The following is a 22,173-nucleotide window of genomic DNA, read 5'->3' as shown; positions in this document are numbered from 1 at the left end:
GGTTCATATGTGTAATCATTGGAACATGTAATTAGCCCTAATTACGCCATTAAAGCCTGCGAGTCAGAAATATCTTTATCATTTTGATTGACAGACATATGGGAAGGGAGGGGGGAAAAAAAACCCCACTCGTTATTTTTATCTCCTTGGATCACGAAATCCGCAGGAGGATCCAGGATTCAGCCCGGAATGGTGAAGGAATTATTTTAAAAATTGATATTATCGATCAAAATGATAACGAGGTCATTCCGTTGCAGGAGAAGGAGAAAAACGACTCAAAACCGAGAAAAATTCAGCAAGATTTTTCTGGAAAAAAGAAATGAGGAATTATCTTGAAATATTTGAATTTTTATGCTTAATATTCTAATATGGAAATTAAGGAAAATATTAAAATCTTGCTCCAATGCAGCAAGATTTTTCTGGAAAAAGGAAATTAAAAATTATCTCAAAATATTTCATTTTTAATTTGAATATTCACTTGATTTGAGGAAGAAAAATAATACCAAAAAGAGAAAAAAGAGAGCAGCAGTGAGATTTTTCTGTAAAAAATTATCTGGAAATATTTATTTTTTCATGTCCAAATTCTAATGAAAATTAAGGAAAGAATTCCCAAATGCAGCAAGATTTTTGTGGAAAAAGAAATTAGACATTATCAAAAATAAGGAGGAAAATTCAGGAAAGAGGCACCAAGTGCAGAAAGATTTTTCTGGAAAAATAAATTAAGAATTATCTTGAAATATTTGAATTTTTATGTTTAATATTCTAATATGAAAATTAAGGAAAATCTTGCTGCTCCAAATGCCGCAAGATTTTTCTGGGAAAAGAAATTAAAAATTATCTCAAAATAGTTCATTTTTAATTCTAATATCCACTTGATTTGAGGAAGAAAAATAAAACAGAAAAAGAGAAAACAGAGAGCAGCAGTGAGATTTCTCTGTAAACAAATTTGGAATTATCTGGAAATATTTAAATTTTTATGTCTAATATTCTAATATGAAAATTAAGGAAAGCATCCTTCAGCACAGCAAGATTTTTCTGGAAAAAGAGATTAGGAATTCTTTTGAAAGATTTAATTTTTCATGTCTAATATTCTAATATGAAAATGAAGGAAAGAGTCCCCAAATGCAGCAAGATTTTTCTGGAAAAAGAAATTAAGGATTATCTTGAAATATTTAGTTCTTAATTCTAATATGCACTGGATTTTAGGAAGAAAAATAATACAGAAAAAAGAAATAAAACCAGACAAATTGTTCTATGCAGATGCTGTTGCACCCTAAAAAGGATTTTAAAATTCCTTGGATTTTTAGCACCTCAGAGAAAACCAGATTTATCTGAAAAGTCAATATTTAGTTTTATTTTGGTTTATTTTAACATCTGTGCTGGGGCCCTGGAGGACAGCACCAGAACAAACATCTGGCATGAAATAATTTAACTGGGACAGCAAGAATTTGGAACTTTAAAAATTATTTTTAAATATTATCCCTTTACTTTTAAAAATTACTTTTAAATATTACTTTAAAATATTACTGTTAAATATTACTTTTAAATATTACTGGTAAATATTACTTTCAAATATTGACCCTGATTAAATATTTGAATTTATCTCAAGTTCAACTTCTGCTCTCCAGGTTCAGGGTTCTTGGCTTTTTTAGTTTATTTTAAAAAGGCAAAAAAATTAAAATAAATGAAAAATCAAGCGGCTGAGCTGCCCCAAAATTTGGGAGGAGTAGAGGGAAAGCCTTAAAAAGCAATATTTGGGAATAAATCTGAGTTGGAGATATAAATATCCCTGGATAAAGATTTTCCAGCCTGGTAAACTCCATTGGAGCATCCAAGTGTTCAGGTGAAAGGCGGCAAAATCCACCCGGAGCTTCCCAAACCATCCCCAGCTGCCAGAGGAGGGAGGAGGGCTCAGTCCATGAGAAAATGTTAAATCCATGGAAATGAAATCATTCCAGAGGGATCCCAAGGGATCAGGATCCCATCCCAGCAGGAAATTCCCAATTGGTTCCGATTCTCCCCATCGCGCAGCTCAGCTGGGCGAGGCTGTGGGAGCAGAACTTCTCCCCTTAAAACTGAAAAGCAACAAACTCCAGAGCCTGAGGAGTTCATGGGATCACAGAATCCTGGAATGGTTTGGGTTGGGATTGAGGATTATCCCATTCCAGTGCCACCCCTGCCATGGCAGGGACACCTCCCACTGTCCCAGGCTGCTCCAGCCCCAGTGCCCAACCTGGCCTTGGGCACTTCCAGGGATCCAGGGGCAGCCACAGCTGCTCTGGCAATTCCAGCCCAGCCAGGAATTCCCAATTCCCAATTCCCACCCAGCCCTGCCCTCTGGCACTGGGAGCCATTCCCTGTGTCCTGTCCCTCCAGCCCTTGTCCCCAGTCCCTCTCCAGCTCTCCTGGAAGCCCTTTAGGTACCCTCAGCTCTCCCTGGATCCTTCTCCTCTCCAGGGGAACATTCCCAGCTCTCCCAGCCTGGCTCCAGAGGGGCTCCAGCCCTGGAGCAGCTCCATGGATTCCTCTGGATCACTCCAGCAGCTCCACATCCTCTTGCTGCCGGATCCAGAGCTGGGGACAGCTCTGCAGGTGGGATTTCATGGACAACACTGCCTTCCCCTCCCAGAGCAATGGGAACAATTCCCGATCATCCTGCAGGAAAAGCCTCCCAAGCATTTCCTTGGGAGAGCTCATTCCAAAGCCACCAGCACTTCTCCATCAGCCCCGGCTGATCTGCATCAGCTGCTGGTTTCCCTGGTTACCGAATTATCCACGCACTCATCAAATCCACTCCTTTCCATCCACTCCCAGCTCCAGCCGCTGTTCCAGAGCCACCCCCATTCCCGGCCGGGAGCCCGGAGCATTCCAGAAACGCTCCTGGAGCGTTATCCCAGAGCCTGCCAGAGACAGGGAGAGGAACACTGACAGCACAGAGGGAAAACAAAACCCTGCACGGCTTTGGGAGGGCAGAAAACGGGGAAAATATCCAGAGGGCAAGCGTCCATGTTTCAGGAAAACTGGAATTTTTTCCTGTTTTCCTTAAAGTAATAGGAGAGTCCTCCTGTGCAGGCACTGGGAATTTTCCCTGTGGCATTTCTGGCACATTTAACTGCCCAAAAGTCAAAATTACACTGCTCTGGTGCCACTCCCCAGTTTGGATGTCATTCCCAGCTCCATGAGATTCCCTCCAGGCTCATCCCAATGATTGCTGAGGCTCTAAGTCCAGGCTCGACATTCCCAACTGAGGGAGTGGGACTGGAACCCAAACTTCCCTTCACTGCTGCTGCTTTTTTCTGGATTGAACCTCTCTGGATTGAAGCTCCTTTTATCCAGATCTGACCTCTTTCCATCAGCACTTCCAAGCCCTTTGTTAGGAACCTGCAAACACATTCCTTGTGGAGAGACAGCGGCCACCTGGAACCAGGAAAACCGGCAGGAACTGCTCAGATTATTCAGGATAAAACAACTGCGGTGTTCCATTCCTTCTACCAGCAAAGCATTGGAATCATGGAACGGTTTGGGACGGAAGGGACATTAAAAACGATCCAGGATTAGAGCTCAGAGGCTCAGTGGCTCATTCCCAAAGATCCCGGTGCAGCTCCAGGAGTCCCTCAGCTCCGTGCTGTGCATGCTGCGATTCCCATCCTGGATTTTTGGCTCCCACTGCTCCCTCCTGGCAGAGGGAGCGGGGCAGGCTCGGAGCCCTGCAGAGCTCTGCAGAGCTGTGAATTCAGGTGCTTCACTCCGGGGAGAAAACATCAAATAAACCCCCGCCAGCAGCACGAACGTCATGTAAAGCTTAATCACAGATTCCTTTTCCTGCCGGAGCAGGATGGAAACATCTCCCCTCGCTAAGCGGGAGCTTTATCCAGTCAAACATTTAGGAGAGGGTTGTTTTTTTTTTCCCAGCATAAAATCCAGGCTAATTTAGTCATGAGTCAGGCTGGGTTTTGTCAGGTGCTCAGTGAACATTTGTAAAGTCTTCCCGTGAAGTGAGGAGTGTCAGATGGAATCAGCATCAATTTTCCTAACAAGGCTCCAATTACTGCTCCGAGGAGCTGCGGAGCGGGGTGGGAAAACAGCTGCTCCCGTGTGAGGGACCCCCGCCCCCCTTCCCTGGGCTGCATCAGCACTCGATAAGAATTCTTATCAATTAAAATCAAAAACGTGGCACCCACTTTGCCTCAGAGGAGCCTTTTATGTCGCACTCGCAGCTGATCAAAGAGAACAGAACGTGGGGGTTTTGTTGTGGGTTTTTTGGGAATGCTGGTTTTTTTCTGTTTTGGTGGATGGAGCGCCGGGGAATGGGGATTTTTCTTTTCCGGGCATTAATAAGGAGAAGGCAGGATCCTGCTCTGCAGTGTCGGAGGAGGCTCTGCTAATCACGGGGAGTAATTAGGGGGATGAATTTGAAATAATTAGGGGTTCTAATAACGTGCCAGAGTTACCTGGGTCTGCTCATGGTGAGAGCTCAGTGCTTCACAAGGAGTTCATGAGTGACAGAAAAATGGGGAATGGCTTCAAACTGCCTGGGAATATGTTCAGCTGGGATCTTGGGAAGGAATTCCTGGCTGGGAGGGTGGGATGGGGCTGGGCTGGAATTCCCAGAGCAGCTCTGGCTGCCCCTGGATCCCTGGGAATGTCCAGGCTGGAGCAACCTGGGATAATGAGAGGTGTGGAGGAAGTAGCACCAGATGGGCTTTAAGGTCCTTCCCATCCAAACCATTCCATGAATTCCATATTTTTATATATATCTCTATAAATTATATTTATATAAAATATGAGCTTTGAGCCCCCTTCCAACCCCAACCATTCCCTGCTCTGTGTCCCTCGGGTCACCCCCTTTGGCCACCCCAATTCCCAGCAGGCAGGACGTGTTTTTCCAAACCCCCACTCCCTGGAGCAGCATTCCCTGGCTCTGCTCTGGGCTCACAATCCCGGGAAGCTCCGAGGGGAGCAGCTCCTGCTGCCTCAGTGGCACCAGCACAGCACCCAGCTCCTACAAGTGGGAAGAAAACACAACCAAACAGAGGCAGGGAGAAATTCCAGGGCTCCTAAAAGCAGATCCTCCCCTGCTCTGCTTCCCGGGAAAGCCGCGGATCCGCCACGCTCTTCACACCCCCCCAGCACGGAGAGCACTCCTGGATTTTTCCGGGAGAAAGGGATGTGCTCCGATGGCAGTGCCTGGGAGAGGGGTGGCAGGAGGATGTGAGGAGGAGGTGGGATCTCGTTAAGATGTGTTGCAACCTCAAAACAGGGGGGAAAAAATCCCGGAGCGTGCGGCTTCCAGATGGTTGGAATGACGCGTGGAACCGGCAGCTGCTCCTGCCGGAGCCTCGGGAATAACAGGGACGAGATGGGGAGGCAGCACCTGGAAGAGGGGGAGACAGGATGGGAGGGCCAGAGGTCACCCTGCAGCACAGCAAGGGACTGGGGAGGACTTGGGCCCTGTCCCCTCTCAACTCTGCACGTTTTCCTGCTGGGAATGTTCCATTCCCAGCAGGAAAATGCCACAGGAGGTGGGACAGCACTGGGAGGAGAACCGCTGGAAAAATCCCAGCCAGAGGAAAACAAACCCTGAGGAGAGGGAGGTCGGACTGGCAGACAAGGTCTCTGTGAACTCCTGGAAGCACTGGGATTGGAAAAGCCGAGTCCAACCGGTTCCAGCACTCCCAAGGCCAGCACTGATCCATGTCCCCAAGTGCCACATCCACATGGAATTTAAATCCCTCCAGGGATGGGGACTCCAGCACTGCCCCAGAACCTTTTCCATTAAACTTTTCCTTATCTCCAATGTAAACTCCTCCTGCAAACACTTGAGGCCATTTCCCGTTGTTACTCAGGAAATAAAAAGCCTGGATGCACCCTCCTGTCAGGAATTTCCCCTTCATCCTTCAGTGGAAAACCAGGAATATAAAATCCCAGCCAATCCCTGCTCATCAGATGCTTCCTCCTCTGCTCCCCGTGATCCAAATGTCATCCCTCACCCTGGAAATCCACAGGTTTTGTTTCCAATGGCTGGACCTGCCAGCACAGGTGAGAATTCCCAAGGAAAATCAGGAAAAAGCACATTCCTCAAGGCTGGGTAGGACATGGTCACCAGTGGGGACAAAAGTCACCTCTCAGCTACTCAGTCCAGGAAATTCCTCATTTGTGTCCAGGGATAAGTGGCCTCTGGATGTCCTGGCACATCCCTTTGGAACTGGAGAGCAGGGACAGCCCAGCCCCTGGATCCTGGATAAAACCTGGAAAAGGATGGGTCCCCAGGGTGATCCTGCTCCAATCTCTGCAGGATTTTACCCAAAAATCAAACCAACCTCTCCTGACAGCTGCAATTTATGGAAAAAGGGCTGCGTTCACCTCACTTGAGTGGGGATAAAGGGTTTTAAAAACTCCAGCCAGGAAAATGATTTCTATGGCAACGAGATTTCAATGGTGCATTCCATGGGTGTGAGAAGGCGGGAAATCGGGAATAACAAATGATAACCTCACGGAACATCTCAAAATCACTCCATGGATAACCAGCAGACATTCAAGGATGTGTTGGGGTGCTCAGAGTCCTGTATTTAATTAGGAGTCAGGTGAATTTTTGGGATTGACAGAGAAATTATTTGTAATCCTCCTTCTCTCTAATAATTCCTCCCCAAAATCTCATTGGTGCTGAGAGGACTCCATCAAAATTTAGCGGAGAAATTCCCAAAAATTTCCAGCAATTGGAAAGTGCAACCACCACTCTGAACACAGGAATTTCCCTGCTTGGAAATAATCCCAGGGAAAAATTTGGGGCGTGTGGTGGGAAAGGCAGCAAAGAGAGCTGAAAAAAAAGGGAAGATTTGATAAATCTGAAGATTTCTGTTCAAAGGGAGCCCCCCCAGAGTGGAGTCACTGCAAGGATGACTTGGAGCAGATCAGAGACATCCCCAAGAATGACATCCATTGATCCCAAAGTTAAAAGAACAAACATTGGAAAGACAAAAAAGGGATAAACGTGTGCTTTGGTAAAGCAGGAAGGAGGAATGACTGGAGAGAAGGGGAAAAACTAGAATTTTTTTCTCATTAATTCATTTATCTTCCCAGACCCATCACGGGCAGTCTCAAATCCTAGACTGGAAATCCCTGGGAATGTTCAAGGCTTGGAGTGAAAATATCCCTGCCCATGGCAGGAGCTGGCACCGGTTGACTTTTAATCTCCTTTCCAACCCAAACCTTCCACGATTTTGTGATTTTACAAATTCCCAGTCCAGGGCTGTTTGTTTCTTCCAGGTTTAAACCAAGAGGAGTTTCCTTGCCAAGAATAATTGGAAAATTTGAGAAAAGTGGAAGTGTGAAAGCATTCCTGGAACACACAATTCCATAGTTTATAACCTCATTCCCCAGCATCTCAAACAGCAGCTGGAAAACAATTTCCATGCAATTTGCAACCCAAATCTGAGAGCATCCTGTGGAAAAATCAGGAAAAAATTGGAATACTGGAAACACCAGCCCTAAACCAGCAGAGAATAAACTTCTACCACTTTAGATTTAAATCTTCTCCTTAAACTGGGAACAATCATGGAATAAAAACCAAACCCCTCCTCCTGGAGGAGCTCACACTGAAGGTCTCCCAGAGAATTCCCTCCTCCTCCAGTTCCTGCCTGTCCCTCGCAATTCCAAGAGAAAAGGATTGAATTCATCACCTTGGAAAGAAAATCCCTGGTGATTATCCTAATTAAAAAAAACTGATTAACGAGGTGTCCTGGCCCAAGGGGGTCACACCAGGGAGGTGCAGCACAAGTTGCCAACACTCCTGAGCTTCACAAAATCCAGGTTAGACCTGGAAAAAGCTGATTTATTCCCAGTCAATTCTGGTTTATCCAGCTGCAGCACTGGGGGTTCCATGACCTGGCAGATCCAGGTGAGCAGGGAGACTTTCCCAAGCTCTTGGGTGTCGCTGCTCCGGCTGTTCTCTCCTCCTGAGTTCCAGCTGGATTTCTGGGGACTGGGATGTGAAGATCCCAGACAACAGGACAACTTTAGGGACTTTCATCCAACAGTCATCATCCTTACAATTGCTCTCCTTCTCTTTTACCACCCTCCATGGAAATCAAACACATCGAGATTTTAGTGCACAGCGTTGCTGATTTTAACACCGGATTTTCCAAAGAAACCTCACCAACATCCCTGCTGTTGGAACACCCAATATCCACCCAACAGCCAGGGGAAGCGCTCTTACTTTTTTCCAATGGGATACAACCTTTGCAATCCAGTGGGATTCCAGGTTTTTCCCAATGGGATCCACACCCGCACTCCATTGGACCTTGCCCGCCGCGCACGCTCTGAGACGAAGGCAGGCCCAGCCCGTGGAGGGTCTGGGGGGACAGGGCGTGGTGGGAACGGGCGTGGTGGGCAGGGGGGGACTCACCTGTGGGCGGGGGTGGCCGGTGACCAGGCAGGTGAGCTCCAGGGTCTCTCCCTCGCGGATGGTGTAGACCCTCTCGGAGTAGCGCTCCTCCTCGATGTTGCAGGCCAGGCCCGAGTGCACGATCCGCACCGTGGGGGGGGCTGCAAGGCCAGCAGAGAAACGGGATCAGAAACACGTGGATCACTGAGTTAAGGGGTGTTCCGAGTTGGGAGAATCCCACAGGGATCAAGTCCAGCTCTTAAGGGAATCAAACTCGACCTTGGCTTTCTCAGCTCCATGATCCAACCAAACAAGCACATCCCAAACAATCCCACTCCTGGGGCTGGCCCTGAGCTGGGCTGCAAGGCCAGCAGAGAAACGGGATCAGAACCACACGGATCACCGAGCTACGGGGTGTTCCAAGTTGGGAGAATCCCACAGGGATCAAGTCCAGCTCTTAAGGGAATCAAACTCGACCATGGAGTTCTCAGCTCCATGATCCAACCAACCGAGCCCACCCCAGACCACTCCACTCCTGGGGCTGGGTATGAGCTGAGGGGCTGCAAGGCCAGGAGAAACAGGATGAGAATCACGTGGATCATGGGATTATTGGACATTCTGGGCTGGAAAAAACCCACAAGGATCAAGTCCAGCTCTTAAGGGAATCAAGCCTGACCATGGAGTTCTCAGCTCCACAATCCAACCAACCCAGCCCATCCCAAACAATCCCACTCCTGGGGCTGGCCCTGAGCTGAGGGGCTGCAAGGCCAGCAGAGAAACGGGATCAGAACTACACAGATCAGCAAATTACTGTATTTTCCAAGTTGGAGGAATCCCACAAGGATCAATTCCAGCTCTTAAGGGAATCAAATGCGACCTTGGCATTCTCAGCTCCATGATCCAACCAACCCAGCCCATCCCAAACAATCCCACTCCTGGGGCTGGCCCTGAGCTGGGCTGCAAGGCCAGCAGAGAAATGGGATGAGAACCACATGGATCATGGGATTATTGGATGTTCTGGGTTGGAAAAACCCACAAGGATCAAGTCCAGCTCTTAAGGGAAGCAAACACGACCTTGGCATTCTCAGCTCCATGATCCAACCAAACAAGCCCACCCCAAACCACCCCACTCCTGGGGCTGGCCCTGAGATGGGGGGCTGGAAGACCAGCAGAGAAATGGGATGAGAACCACATGGATCACCAAATTACGGGATGTTCCGAGTTGGGAGAATCCCACAAGGATCAAGTCCAGCTCTTAAGGGAAGCAAACACGACCTTGGCATTCTCAGCTCCATGATCCAACCAAACAAGCCCACCCCAAACCACCCCACTCCTGGGGCTGGCCCTGAGATGGGGGGGGCTGGAAGACCAGCAGAGAAATGGGATCAGAACCTCATGGATCACAGGGTTACAGGATGTTCTGAGCTGGAGATACCACAAGGGTTGAGTGCAGCTCTTAAGGGGGTTGAACCCACCTCGGTGTTTTCAGCTCCATGATCCAACCAGCCGAGCCCATCCCAGGCCACCCCAGCCCTGGAACCAGCACTGAGTATCTCCCCCACACAGATACTCTTTGTTTACTCAGCACCACAAGAGATTTCCGTGGTTTTTATTAATCCCTGGCAATCCCCTGAACGAAACCCTCAGCACCCCCTGCTCGCATTCCAGTTTTTTTTGTTTCCATTTCCAAAATAAACTCAGCATTATTGTTCTTATTCTATATCTTCCTAAATGCCTTATCACACTCGTTATGCAAATGAAAAGACTTAATTAAAGCAGGAAAATTAAGCAGGAGAAACAGTGGCACTGATGCTGCTGCTTCCTTTCCAAATCCTGTTGCTGTCAGCGGGATCAGGATTTGGAGCAGGAGTTAAGTGCAGGCAGAACCTTCCTTTAATTTCCTTGTTGGTACAACCTGTAGTACAGGAATTACTCAGCTTTACACGTTGTAAGTGTAAGGAAACCACGATATTCCTGTTATTACACCTGCATAAATCCCAGCTCCGCTCCCACAAGTCTCCAAAGCACATTCCCAGCTCCACGATTTCGCTCCTGAACCGTGAAAGTCGCAGCTATGACAATTTCCAGGGAGCGGATCGATAGGAGGAGGAAACCGATTTACAGACCCAAATAAAATCACAGAAACTAAAGAGCACAAAGGATAAAATGGAATTCTGTGGGATTTAAACACCGGGAATTTCATCCTTTCTGTTCATCCGTGTGATGCCGTTGAGCTCCCAGCCCCATTCCCCATGGAAGAGCCTCAGAACTCCTGCCCCAGGCCGCTTTGCCGGTGCACGGAGCTTCCTCCATCATCACACCAGTCCTGCTTCTCTGATCGTTCTGCAATTCCCCTGCTAAGATCCACAGGGAATTCCCGGGATGCAGGGCTCTGGCATCCCTGCAGACCCCCCTCTCACCACGGCACTCCCGGTCCAGCCCACACACGGCTCCCTGTGGACACAGCCCGTTGTGGGATCCTGATCCGAAGTTGGGATTGATCCAAACCTGCCAAGAATTCCAGCTTCTGAGCCTGGCTCTCTGCACCCTGGAGGAAATGAGGCTCGAGCCAAGGAGGCAGAGGAGGCAGAGGAGGAGCAGGGAATGGATGTTTCCTCCATGGAAACACGGAGTGGTTTGGGTTGGGAGGACCTTAAATCCCATCCCGTTCCAACCCAGCACATTCCACTATCCCTGGTTGCTCCAAGCTCCATCCAAACCCGGCCTTGGACACTTCTGGGGATCCAGGGGCAGCCACAGCTGCTCTGGGAATTCTATTCCACGGTCTCCCCACCTTCCCAGGCAGGAATTCCTTCCCAATATCCCGTCCAACCCCACACTCTGTTTGAAGCCATCATTCCAGCAAAGCCTCCAGCAAGCTCTGCTCTTCCAGCCACCACATCCCGAGCTCCAAAGCCCCAGGAACTTCCCCTCTCTGCTTTTCCAGAAGGTTTAACACAGACCAACACACCCCTGGCTCCAGGTAGTTTTCTGAGCCAAAAGTGCTCCCAATTATTCCAAGTCCAACACAATGATGGAATAAAGTTGGTTGGAACAACCTGGGACAGTGGAAGGTGTCCCACCCCACGGCAGGGCTGGAACTGGGCCTGAGATCCACTCCAATCCAAGCCCTTCTGGGATTCCCTGATTCCCTTGTCCCATGTTGCTCTTCCCATGAAACTCCTGGAAGGGCGGGAATGTCCTTGGTTAGGAATCAAGGCCATGTGTCACTCTCTGACCTGGAAAGAATCCATTAATTCCTGATTATGATTATTTTTCCAAGTAAAACAGCAGCACTAACGCTCGGTGTGCTTATTTTCCTCTGGAATTCCTAGGAATGCTGACCCCCCTCCACACACCTCGGGAGTTCACTGTCCCAGGGACACGGAATGTCCTCTTTGTTCTGCCCTTTCCAGGGCTCTGAGGCACCGCTGGGACATCCATCATCTCCCACACCACGAATTCCAAAACACGGGAATGCTGAAGCAGAGCCACGGAGCAGAAAGGTAAGCGAGGGTTCAGCACGGCTCATCAAACCCGGGACCAAATTAGAGCAGTCAGCAACATTATCCCAACATCCTTTTAAACCCACATTCCATTAATATTCCGTTTTTTATTCATGTTCTATTCATCTAACTCCGCATCACAGCTGAAGTGTCCTTCATTTTAGTGGCTGTGCCACTCTCCTGAATCCATTAAATTTGGGAAGGAGCAGGAAAGGAAAAACGCCCCCCCGGGTATTATTATCTCCAAGGAAAACACTGCTCTAAGAGGAGATCAAACCAATCAAGGGAAATAACAAACATTCTTCTTCCTTTAAGTGAAAAATCTCATGGTTTGGGAGACATCCCGTAATTATGAAATGTCACCTCCCTCTTTCCTGCAGGAATGTTCATTCCAGCTCCTTCTGAAAGCCGCCTCCAGGGATTTCATCCATTGGAATAATATCAACTCAGCGCTGATTTTGTTTGTGACATTTGAGGAGGATTTGGCTGGAGATTACACGCGGAAAACTGCGCGGACCCTTCCCAGCGCCATTCCCAGGCACAACCTGGAGCAGGGAAAGGCTGTCCAAGGAAAAGGTAAAACAACAAATCCGGGCACAGCCCCCTCGTTCTGCTCTAAGGGTTTTGTGTCCACACGAGATTCCTTCTTTCCTTGAAAAACTGGAAGTTTCTCCTTTCCATGTCTCCTCACAAACCTCGTCCCTCTTGGCTGCTCTTTTCCACCAGTTCCAAGTTTAGATGGGATATCGGGAAGGAATTCCTGGCTGGGAGGGTGGGGAGGCCCTGGAATGGATTTCCCAGAGAAGCTGTGATCCAGAGTCCTGATCCAAAGGAATTCCAAAGGAATTTGGATGTTTTCTCAGCCTGGGAAGTCCTCACTGGACTCACACTGGGAAAACATTGGAGGCTTAAGGATGATTTAGTGATTCCTTGAGCTGTGCTGATGGATTGGGAATGGCTGGGAATTTGCTCCAGGCCTTTGTGCTGATCTTTTTTAATGGAAAATGGTATCAGGATCCTTTGGGAAAAGTGGGAATGAGGTGGTGTTTTGGATTGGGAATGTGGGAAAGTTTGAGAGGACTGTGGGATTCATTTCAGCTGGAATGGGAGGAGGAGTTGGGAGATGGAGACCTGTGGATCTGGGAACGGGAATCATTCCCTGGAGAGGGTCTGGGGACAAGGGCTGGAGGGACAGGACACAGGGAATGGCTCCCACTGCCAGAGGGCAGGGATGGATGGGAGATTGGGAATTGGGAATTCCTGGCTGGGCTGGAATTGCCAGAGCAGCTGTGGCTGCCCCTGGATCCCTGGCAGTGCCCAAGGCCAGGTTGGAGCACTGGGATAGTGGAAGGTGTGGATTCCAGCAGAACTGGATGGGCCTTAAGGTTCCTTCAATCCCAAAACATTCCAGGATTTAATTCCAGGATCCCTTGGCACAGCTCTTTCCTGGTTAAAAGTTTCCCCACACAGAGATTTGGTCAAATCCTTGTTGGAAAACAGGGAATTAAACTCTGACCAACATCAGAACTCGGATCCTGGAATGAATTCCCTTAATCTGAGCAGTTCTAAGATCTTCCTGATTTATGGAATGTGCAGGATTCCTTAAAACCAAATTGAAATGAGATTTTTTGGGGGAAATAGGAGATGGACCTGCTAAAAAACGCGGGATGGATTTGCCATGAATCAAATCCTTCTCCCCTCCTGCAGCCATGAGCTTTCCCCCTGATCCATATTCTGCATCAGGAGCTTTTCCATGGAAAATTAATTAGCAGGAACGAAGCCATTAGGGTTAGGAAAAATTTAGTGCAGTTCTGCAGGAGAATAGGAAAAAGTAATGGGGTTTTCTGAAGAAAGAGAAGATTTAAAGTAATTGCAGGCACTTACTACTCTCAGAATTCACTTTTCCCATATTATCCCAGCCCTTAATTCTCCTAAACTGCAAATGGAATGAGCAGGAATCTCCGAGGTACTGCCATGGGAATGCACTGCCCTCATCAATGCAGAATTTGGAGCATTTCACTGCAGCTAATTTGGGATTTGGGGCTATTTTTCTAGCTGGAGGTGAGGCTCTGTCCACAAATAAATGGATTATTGAAACGGCTTCTTTTATTCCTTCTCTGAGTGGGTTTTTCTTTGGGGAAAGTCAAATGTTACGCAAGCAGCTTCTCTTAAACAAATATTCCGTTTGTGGAGGAATCTCTCATTTTGGGTCCAAATTCCAGGTGCCTGAGAGAGGAAACCTTCAGGAGTGGTGCTGACCTCATTTCAGTTCTGCCATTCCGGGATCACTCCCTGTCATTCCCAAACATTTCCCAGCTGCTTCCACCTGATGCCCACGGGAATATTTATTGGGCACCTTCCTCTGAGCTGATCCCGAGCCGAACTTCCCCACCGAACAGGACAGGGGAATTCGGGGCTGATTTTCCCTCGTTGCTCGACATTCCCGCCTCTCCCGGCGTTCATGGAGCCGGGGAAGGCTCCGTGATGGATGGCACTGCCATCCCAAGGCTCCCAGATAATCAAATCCCGCTGCTGCTTCCCAACACCGCTGCTGCAGAATTAGGCCTGACCTGATTCTGACACCACAAAGCTCAGCAGGGCTGGATGGATCGAGCCCGGGCTGTCCTAACGCTGCTTTTCCAGGAACTGACGGATTTATGGCTCTTTTCCACCCGTTACAACTCCTGGCACTGCTGGTTGTTGTTCCTGCTGCTGGGCAGGTGTTGAAAACCGCTGGAGTTCAGAGAGGGATCAGGAAAAGGCCAGGAGAGCGCCTCAGACACGGATTTGGGCTGGGAATATAAAACCATGGGATGGTTCTGGAAGGACACCTGAAGGTCACCCCAGTGCCACCCCTGCCATGGCAGGGACACCTCCCACTGTCCCAGGCTGCTCCAGCCCCAGGGTCCAACCTGGCCTTGGGCACTGCCAGGGATCCAGGGGCAGCCACAGCTGCTCTGGCAATTCCAGCCCAGCCCCTCTCAGGGAATTCCCAATTCCCAATCTCCCATCTATCCCTGTGCTCCCATGGGAAGCCATTCCCTGTGTCCCGTCCCTCCAGGCCTTGTCCCCAGCCTCTCCCAAGCTCATTTCCTTAGGAAGCACTGAATTCCTTTGAGAACTGAATTGGGATGCATGAATTTGCTCCATGCCTGGCAAATCCAGAGTCTCCCACCCCAGCTGGGGCTGTCTCAGCCTCAGTTCCCTGCAGGGGCACAAATACAGAACATCCTCTGCAAAATCTCATTTAATAAAAACTTTTTAGCAAAGTCAAAGGAGGAAATACTTCCTAAAAGCACAAGAATTTGGTTTCTAGTTTACTTTAATTCTTCAACACCTTCCTGCTCGCTTTTCCTCAGCTTTAATTTGTCTGTAATAATTCATCCTGCAGCCCAAAGCAACCCTGCTGACATTCCAGTGTCTTTGTATCCTGGAATGGTCCAGGTTGGAAAAACCCCCTGATCCCATCAAATCCAGCCATTCCCAGCCCTGCCCAGGCCACACTGCCCCATGTCCCCAAAGTGCCACATCCACAGGGATTTCAAATCCCTCCAGGAACGGGGACCCCACCCCTGCTCTGGGCAGTTGTGCCAGGGCTGGACCGCCCTTTCCATGAAGAAATTCCTACAAATATCCAAATTAAACCTCCCCTGGCACAGCTTGAGGTCGTTTCCTCTTGTCCCATCTCTTGTTCCTTGGAAGAAGCTGCCAATCCCCACTGGGATAAAATCCCATTTCAGGAACTTGTGGGAGTGAATAAAACATCAGGAACCCCTTTTTCCTGCTCCACACTCATTCCCTGTGGGAATTCTGCCTCTTTTTCCTTCAGCTGAGCCCCAGACACGTCCCTGCAAGGCCAATTCCTGCCTCTTCCACGGGAGCAAAGGTCTCCCAAAGATCCGCCGCCGCCGGGTCGTGCCCGTGAGCCCCTGCCCGGGCAGACAATCAGGGATAATTCCCTCTGTGCTCCTGCCGGAATTTATTTCCTGATTCACCTCCTGCTCTTTCTTTCCCTCATCCACAGTTCAGCTACTTCAGGCCCAGGAGAGGAGCTGCTCTTCTCCGTGCCTGGTGCCACGAGTGGATTTATGGAGTTTGGCTGCCTTTGGGAGTTTTTCTCCCAAAGAAACGCAGGGATAACGTGGGTACCCTCACTTCCACCATGTGTGGGACACTCCTGGCAAAAAACCTCGGAATTAAAAACTGAATTGCCTGGAGCATCAGCACTGAGAAATATCCCTCTGGTTCAGGAATTCCAGGCAGGGTTTCAGAGGAATTTTAGGATTTTTGTGCTGGTTTTAAGCTGGGTTTTGGGTTTAAGGGAGAATAAAGTCACCGAGAGACTCCGCCTTGCAATTCTTATTTCTGCTTGAAAGCCTGAAAATGATATATTTTTTAAAAAAAGCTTTTGTACTTAAATAAGAACCTGGGAAATCGGTGTTTCTGAATTTCCCAGCCCTTTATTCCAGCATTCCCGGAGAATGACACCTGGTTAATTCACAACATTCCAGGCTGATCTATCTCTAACACCCAACAAAAAAGACATTTTCCACTTTTTCCCCCTGGTTCAGAGGGAATTGCAGAGATGAGCACACAGGGAACCCTTCCCACACTCCCCTCACTCCCTGAATTGCTCCTGGAGCCGCTTGCATCCCACAGATTGCCGGCAGTGGGATCAAGGAATCTGCTAAAATAAGGAATCCGCGACAAGGGAGGCCTCAATGGAAGCAACACTTTGTTGTTCCTGGCATCACCAAACAGACGACGGTGCCAGACCCTTTTCAGCACCATCACAGGCTGGCAGCAAACACATCTCACTTATTTGGGAGCACACAAAAAAAAAAAAAAAAAGTGGAATTCACCCCCACTGGAAAAGACAGAGGGGGATGGAAATCAAGCACATTAAAAATCACCTTGTCAGAAACAGCTCCTGAATTCTAAATGATTTACACGGCGTGGGAAAATTTCTTTTAGAAATGTGTTTTTAACTCATTTAAATTTTTGTAATTATAATTTAATTTTAAACTCGTTAATTTTTTTTTTTCCTTAGCAGGAAGTGCTGGTAGAGCAGTTCCTGACAGGCAGCAAGGAGGACGTGGATTTATCCTGGAGGAAAAGGCACGGACATAAAATGAGGAGGAGAGGAAAAGTTCTCAAGATGTGCCAGGGGAGATTTAGATGGGATACCGGGGAGGGGCTGGGATGGAATTCCAAGAGAAGCTGCCCTTGGATCCCTGGAAATGACCAAGGCTGGGTTGGACACTGGGGCTTGGAGCAACCTTGGATAGCAGAACCTTGGAAAGTTCTCTGGAATTATCCTCTAAGTCCCACCATTTCCCCACTTAGCATGGGCTCAAGACAGATATTCATGGAATCAAGGAAGCATTAAGGTTGGAGAAGTTCATCCAACTGTTCTCCAGCACTGCCAAGGCCACCACTGCCCCGTGTCCCCAGGTGTCACCTCCACATGGATTTAAATCCCTCCAGGCATGGGGACTCAAACCTGTCAACTCCAACAAATTTAGGGAAGAAATTTTCCCAAATATCCAATCTAAACCTCATGGAATCCCTGAGGCTGGAAAAGCCCTCCAAGATCAGAGTCCCAGCTGTGCCCAATGCCCACCCTGTGCCCACCCAGAGCTCTCAGTGCCACCTCCAGGAATTCCCTGGACACCTCCAGGGATGGGCACTCCAAACCTCCCTGGGCACTTCCAAGGCCTGAGCTCCCTTTCCATGGGGAAATTCCTGCTGCTGTCCCCCCTGCCCCTCCCCTGGCCCAGCCTGAGGCCGTTCCCTCTCCTCCTGTCCCTGTTCCTGGAGCAGAGCCCGACCCCCCCGGCTGTCCCCTCCTGTCAGGGACTGTGCAGAGCCACAGGGTCCCCCTGAGCCTCCTTTGCTCCAGGCTCAGCCCCTTCCCAGCTCCCTCAGGAATCCTCCAGACCCTTCCCAGCTCCCTCAGGAATTCTCCAGACCCTTCCCAGCTCCCTCAGGAATTCTCCAGCCCCTTCCCAGCTCCCTCAGGGATTCTCCAGCCCCTTCCCAGTTCCCTCAGGAATTCTCCAGCCCCTTCCCAGCTCTCTCAGCCTTTCCTCCCATGTTTCACCCTCAGCAGCCCAGGAAAAGCCCTCAAACCACAATTCCTGAGGGTGTCCCAAAGCAGGAGGAAGCGCTGCAGGTGCTACAAAACCCCGACACAAATTCCAGCAGCAGGGATAACACTATCCTGACAAAAACCTGTCCTTGTTTGACTCGAGAACAAAAATTCCACTACAGAATGTATCTCACTTTAGTTTGCTGCCAGGAAAAAAAAAAGCACACAGTTTAATATTAAAGAGGAAATTTAAAATACAGAACCTTCCACGAATGCAAATGGAGAAGGAAACGCTGCCTTGGAATGTTAAGCGAAAATAAACAGCTTTTTAAACAATTTGCAGTTTTTTGGGAGCTAGCACAGATCTGTCCCGAGAAAAAACAAGGAAAACAAATCTCTTTTCAGGGAATAAAACGATTCCTTGAATTAAAGCCGTGTTTCCTGTACTTCAGTGTCTCACACCTCGTTCTCACATCTTTGTTGTCAAACACGGGCAGAGAAGGAGCAGGGAGTGACTGGAATGTGTTCCCTTTTCAAAGCTGGGAATTTATTACCTGGGTTTTGTGTTTCCCAGGCTCCATCAAAATTTATTTATGGGAATGGATCTTTGGGAGTCATGGAATGGTCTGGGTGGGAACGGAGCTTAAAGCTCATCCCATTCCATAGGCAGGGACATCTCCAAGCCTCTCCAGTCTGGCCTAGGACACTGCCAGGGATCCAGGGGCAGCCACAGCGTCCCTGGGAATTCCATCCCAGGGTTTTGCCACCATCCCAGCCAGGAATTCTTTCCCAAAATTCCATCTCACCCTTCCTTCCACCTCTCCAACCACTTCAGCTCCAAACGTGCTTCAGCAGGGCGACCGCAAAGTGCTTCAAGTGCCACATCTGGCACTTAAAATGTCATTCCAAGATATTCCAGCCACTGGAAAAAATCTGATTTGCCTTGAAAACTCCCATTTCCTTCAAGTCCTGACACTGGGAAAAGAACTAGGGGCTCTGGCAGCCCTAGATCCTTTCCTCTTGTGAAGAAATTCTGGAACTGAGCTTGGAATGCTTGAGAGCATTTTCAAGGGAAATTCCACATTTTCATAGCATAAATCACCCCATTCCCAAATTTTGGCCAACTCAGGGGAGATAAGCAGAGGTTTTCCTTCATTTTAGTAAATCCCAGGCTGTGCTGGGCCGGGAAAGAGCTGCAGAGGGGCTGAGGGGACAGAGATCCCGAGGGGTCCTTGCTGCTTCCAGGATTTCTGTGCCAGCTTCCCACACATCCAACAGCGATTGCTGGACCAACACCCCCAGGCTGCTTGGAAGAGCTCCAGCAGGAATTCCGGAGAGGTTCAGCCCAGCCTCCAGGGAGATGCTGCAGGTGACCCAAGCTCTCCTGGCACTGGGAATTCCGAACACCCCTCGGTCAATCCCTGCCCTCTCCCTCTCCCAGCTCTTGGATGGACACAGCTCCCACGGCAATATTTCTCCTGGAGTACTGCTGGGACACTCCTTTGTGCCCAACCATTGGACATGGAAACAATTCCATGAGATCCGTGGGGCTGAGCAATGACTGAGGCTCCTCCATCATCAGAGAACATTGATTATTGATGATAATCAATATTGATTAGGAATTGGACTGGCACAGATTCCAGCAGAAGCAGAAATCCCCTCCCTGTGGATCTGATCCCTTGGGAATCCAAACCAACAGCTCGGTGTTGATGTGAACAACTCCAGAGGGGAGTTATCCCCCAGCATTCCATGATTTATCTGGACAATGAGCGATCAACGAATCAATAAAAATTAATGATTAGAAATAATAAGCACCCACCTGGGTACGCAGACACTGCCAGGTCAGGTGTGATTGTTTATAGGATTTTCCAGCCCTTTTCCAAAGGCTAAGGAAAGCTCCAACCCCATTAACAGAGGGTAATTAGTCATTAACTTCCATTAGGGAGTTGCTCTTTCCGTGCGAAATTTGTGGGAGTGGGAAAAGGATCCCACTTTTACCAGCCAGAATTCATCACCCCAACCTTCCACATCGGGAAGCAGGGGCTTCCCAAGGGCTGGGGGTGGTGGTGGAACCGCCAGCTCCTCATGGATACGCTCATGGATGCAAGGGAAGCGTCATCCACCAGAGCTCAGCTTTTCCAGGGAAAATCCCTGCTCTGCTGGAATCACCACAAGCTCGGAATGTTCGTAAAGCATCAGGGCCGAGATCTGGGAATGCAAAGAAGGAGATAAAGGGTGGGAACAGAGTTTTCCTTCCATTTTTCCCTGTTAGCATTAAAACCCTCTGGCACGGCCAATACACGGATTTGCTGGATGGAATCTTCTAATCCTCAGTTTCCAACAGGGAACTCCACATCCTCCATTCCCGACAGGGAACTCCACATCCTCCATTCCCGACATGGAACTCCAAATCCTCCATTCCAACAGGGAATCCCACATCCTCCATTCCCAACAAGGAACTCCACATCCTCCATTCCAACAGGGAATCCCACATCCTCCATTCCCGACATGGAACTCCACATCCTCCATTCCCGACATGGAACTCCACATCCTCCATTCCCAACAAGGAACTCCGCATCCTCCATTCCCAACAAGGAACTCCGCATCCTCCATTCCCGACATGGAACTCCACATCCTCCATTCCCGACAGGGAACTCCAAATCCTCCATTCCCGACAGGGAACTCCACATCCTCCATTCCCAACAAGGAACTCCACATCCTCCATTCCCGACAGGGAACTCCACATCCTCCATTCCCAACAAGGAACTCCACATCCTCCATTCCCGACATGGAACTCCACATCCTCCATTCCCGACATGGAACTCCAAATCCTCCATTCCCGACAGGGAACTCCACATCCTCCATTCCCAACAAGGAACTCCACATCCTCCATTCCCGACAGGGAACTCCACATCCTCCATTCCCAACAAGGAACTCCACATCCTCCATTCCCAACAAGGAACTCCACATCCTCCATTCCCAACAAGGAACTCCACATCCTCCATTCCCGACAGGGAACTCCACATCCTCCATTCCCGACAGGGAACTCCACATCCTCCATTCCCAACAAGGAACTCCACATCCTCCATTCCCGACAGGGAACTCCACATCCTCCATTCCCAACAAGGAACTCCACATCCTCCATTCCAACAGGGAACTCCACATCCTCCATTCCCAACAAGGAACTCCACATCCTCCATTCCAACAGGGAACTCCACATCCTCCATTCCCAGCAGGGAACTCCACATCCTCCATTCCCGACAGGGAACTCCACATCCTCCATTCCCAACAAGGAACTCCACATCCTCCATTCCCGACAGGGAACTCCACATCCTCCATTCCCGACAGGGAACTCCACATCCTCCATTCTCTGAGATTCCTACCACGGAGTTCCACATCCTCCATTCCAACAGAGAGCTCCACATCCTCGGTTTCCATTAAGGAATTCCTCAGTTCCTAACAATGGGCTGAGGCAGTGGATGAAGGCACAAAGGGGATCCTCCCTCTTGTCTGGCTGCCTTTGGAGCTCCCAGCAGCTCAGCTCTTCTCCAGGGCTTCTGTCCTTTGGTCATTTCAGACCCCAAACTTCCCTTGTCCTCACACATGGGAGCAAATCCATCCAAAAACAGCAGGACAAAAAAAAAATAGCAGAAGGAAGAAGAAACCCAAACCCCACTGTTCCAAAATTTTCTTTTTCATCATAAAATCACAGAATCATTAAAGAAGAGTCCATCAGTCCAGAACCACCACTCATCCATGTTCTCAACTGCCACTTCCACAGGCTTTTTGAACACCTCCAGGGATGGGCACTCCAAACCTCCCTGGGCACTTCCAAGGCCTGAGCTCCCTTTCCATGGGCAAATTCCTGCTGCTGTCCCCCCTGCCCCTGCCCTGGCCCAGCCTGAGGCCGTTCCCTCTCCTCCTGTCCCTGTTCCTGGAGCAGAGCCCGACCCCCCCGGCTGTCCCCTCCTGTCAGGGACTGGGCAGAGCCACAGGGTCCCCCTGAGCCTCCTTTGCTCCAGGCTCAGCCCCTTCCCAGCTCCCTCAGGAATTCTCCAGCCCCTTCCCAGCTCCCTCAGGGATTCTCCAGCCCCTTCCCAGCTCCCTCAGGAATTCTCCAGCCCCTTCCCAGCTCCCTCAGGAGTTTTCCAGCCCTTTCCCAACACCCTCAGCCTCTCCCAGGGCTCCAGACC

The 22,173-nt window shown here is 49.3% G+C and overlaps 1 protein-coding gene across 1 annotated transcript in view; it reads right to left on the bottom strand.

Moving 5' to 3' along the window:
• MDGA2 (MAM domain containing glycosylphosphatidylinositol anchor 2) overlaps positions 1-22,173 on the bottom strand; it is a 216,659-nt gene that overhangs the window by 146,167 nt on the left and 48,319 nt on the right. The window contains exon 3 of the mRNA XM_063399182.1: positions 8,405-8,544. Coding sequence (XP_063255252.1) covers positions 8,405-8,544 — 140 coding nt within the window. The remainder of the gene's footprint in view (positions 1-8,404; positions 8,545-22,173) is intronic.

This window comes from Prinia subflava, chromosome 5 (assembly GCF_021018805.1).
Source record: "Prinia subflava isolate CZ2003 ecotype Zambia chromosome 5, Cam_Psub_1.2, whole genome shotgun sequence".
In the NCBI taxonomy this organism is placed as follows: domain Eukaryota; kingdom Metazoa; phylum Chordata; class Aves; order Passeriformes; family Cisticolidae; genus Prinia; species Prinia subflava.
The sequence above is the reverse complement of the archived record's forward strand: the minus strand, read 5'-3'. Positions and strand labels throughout refer to the sequence as shown.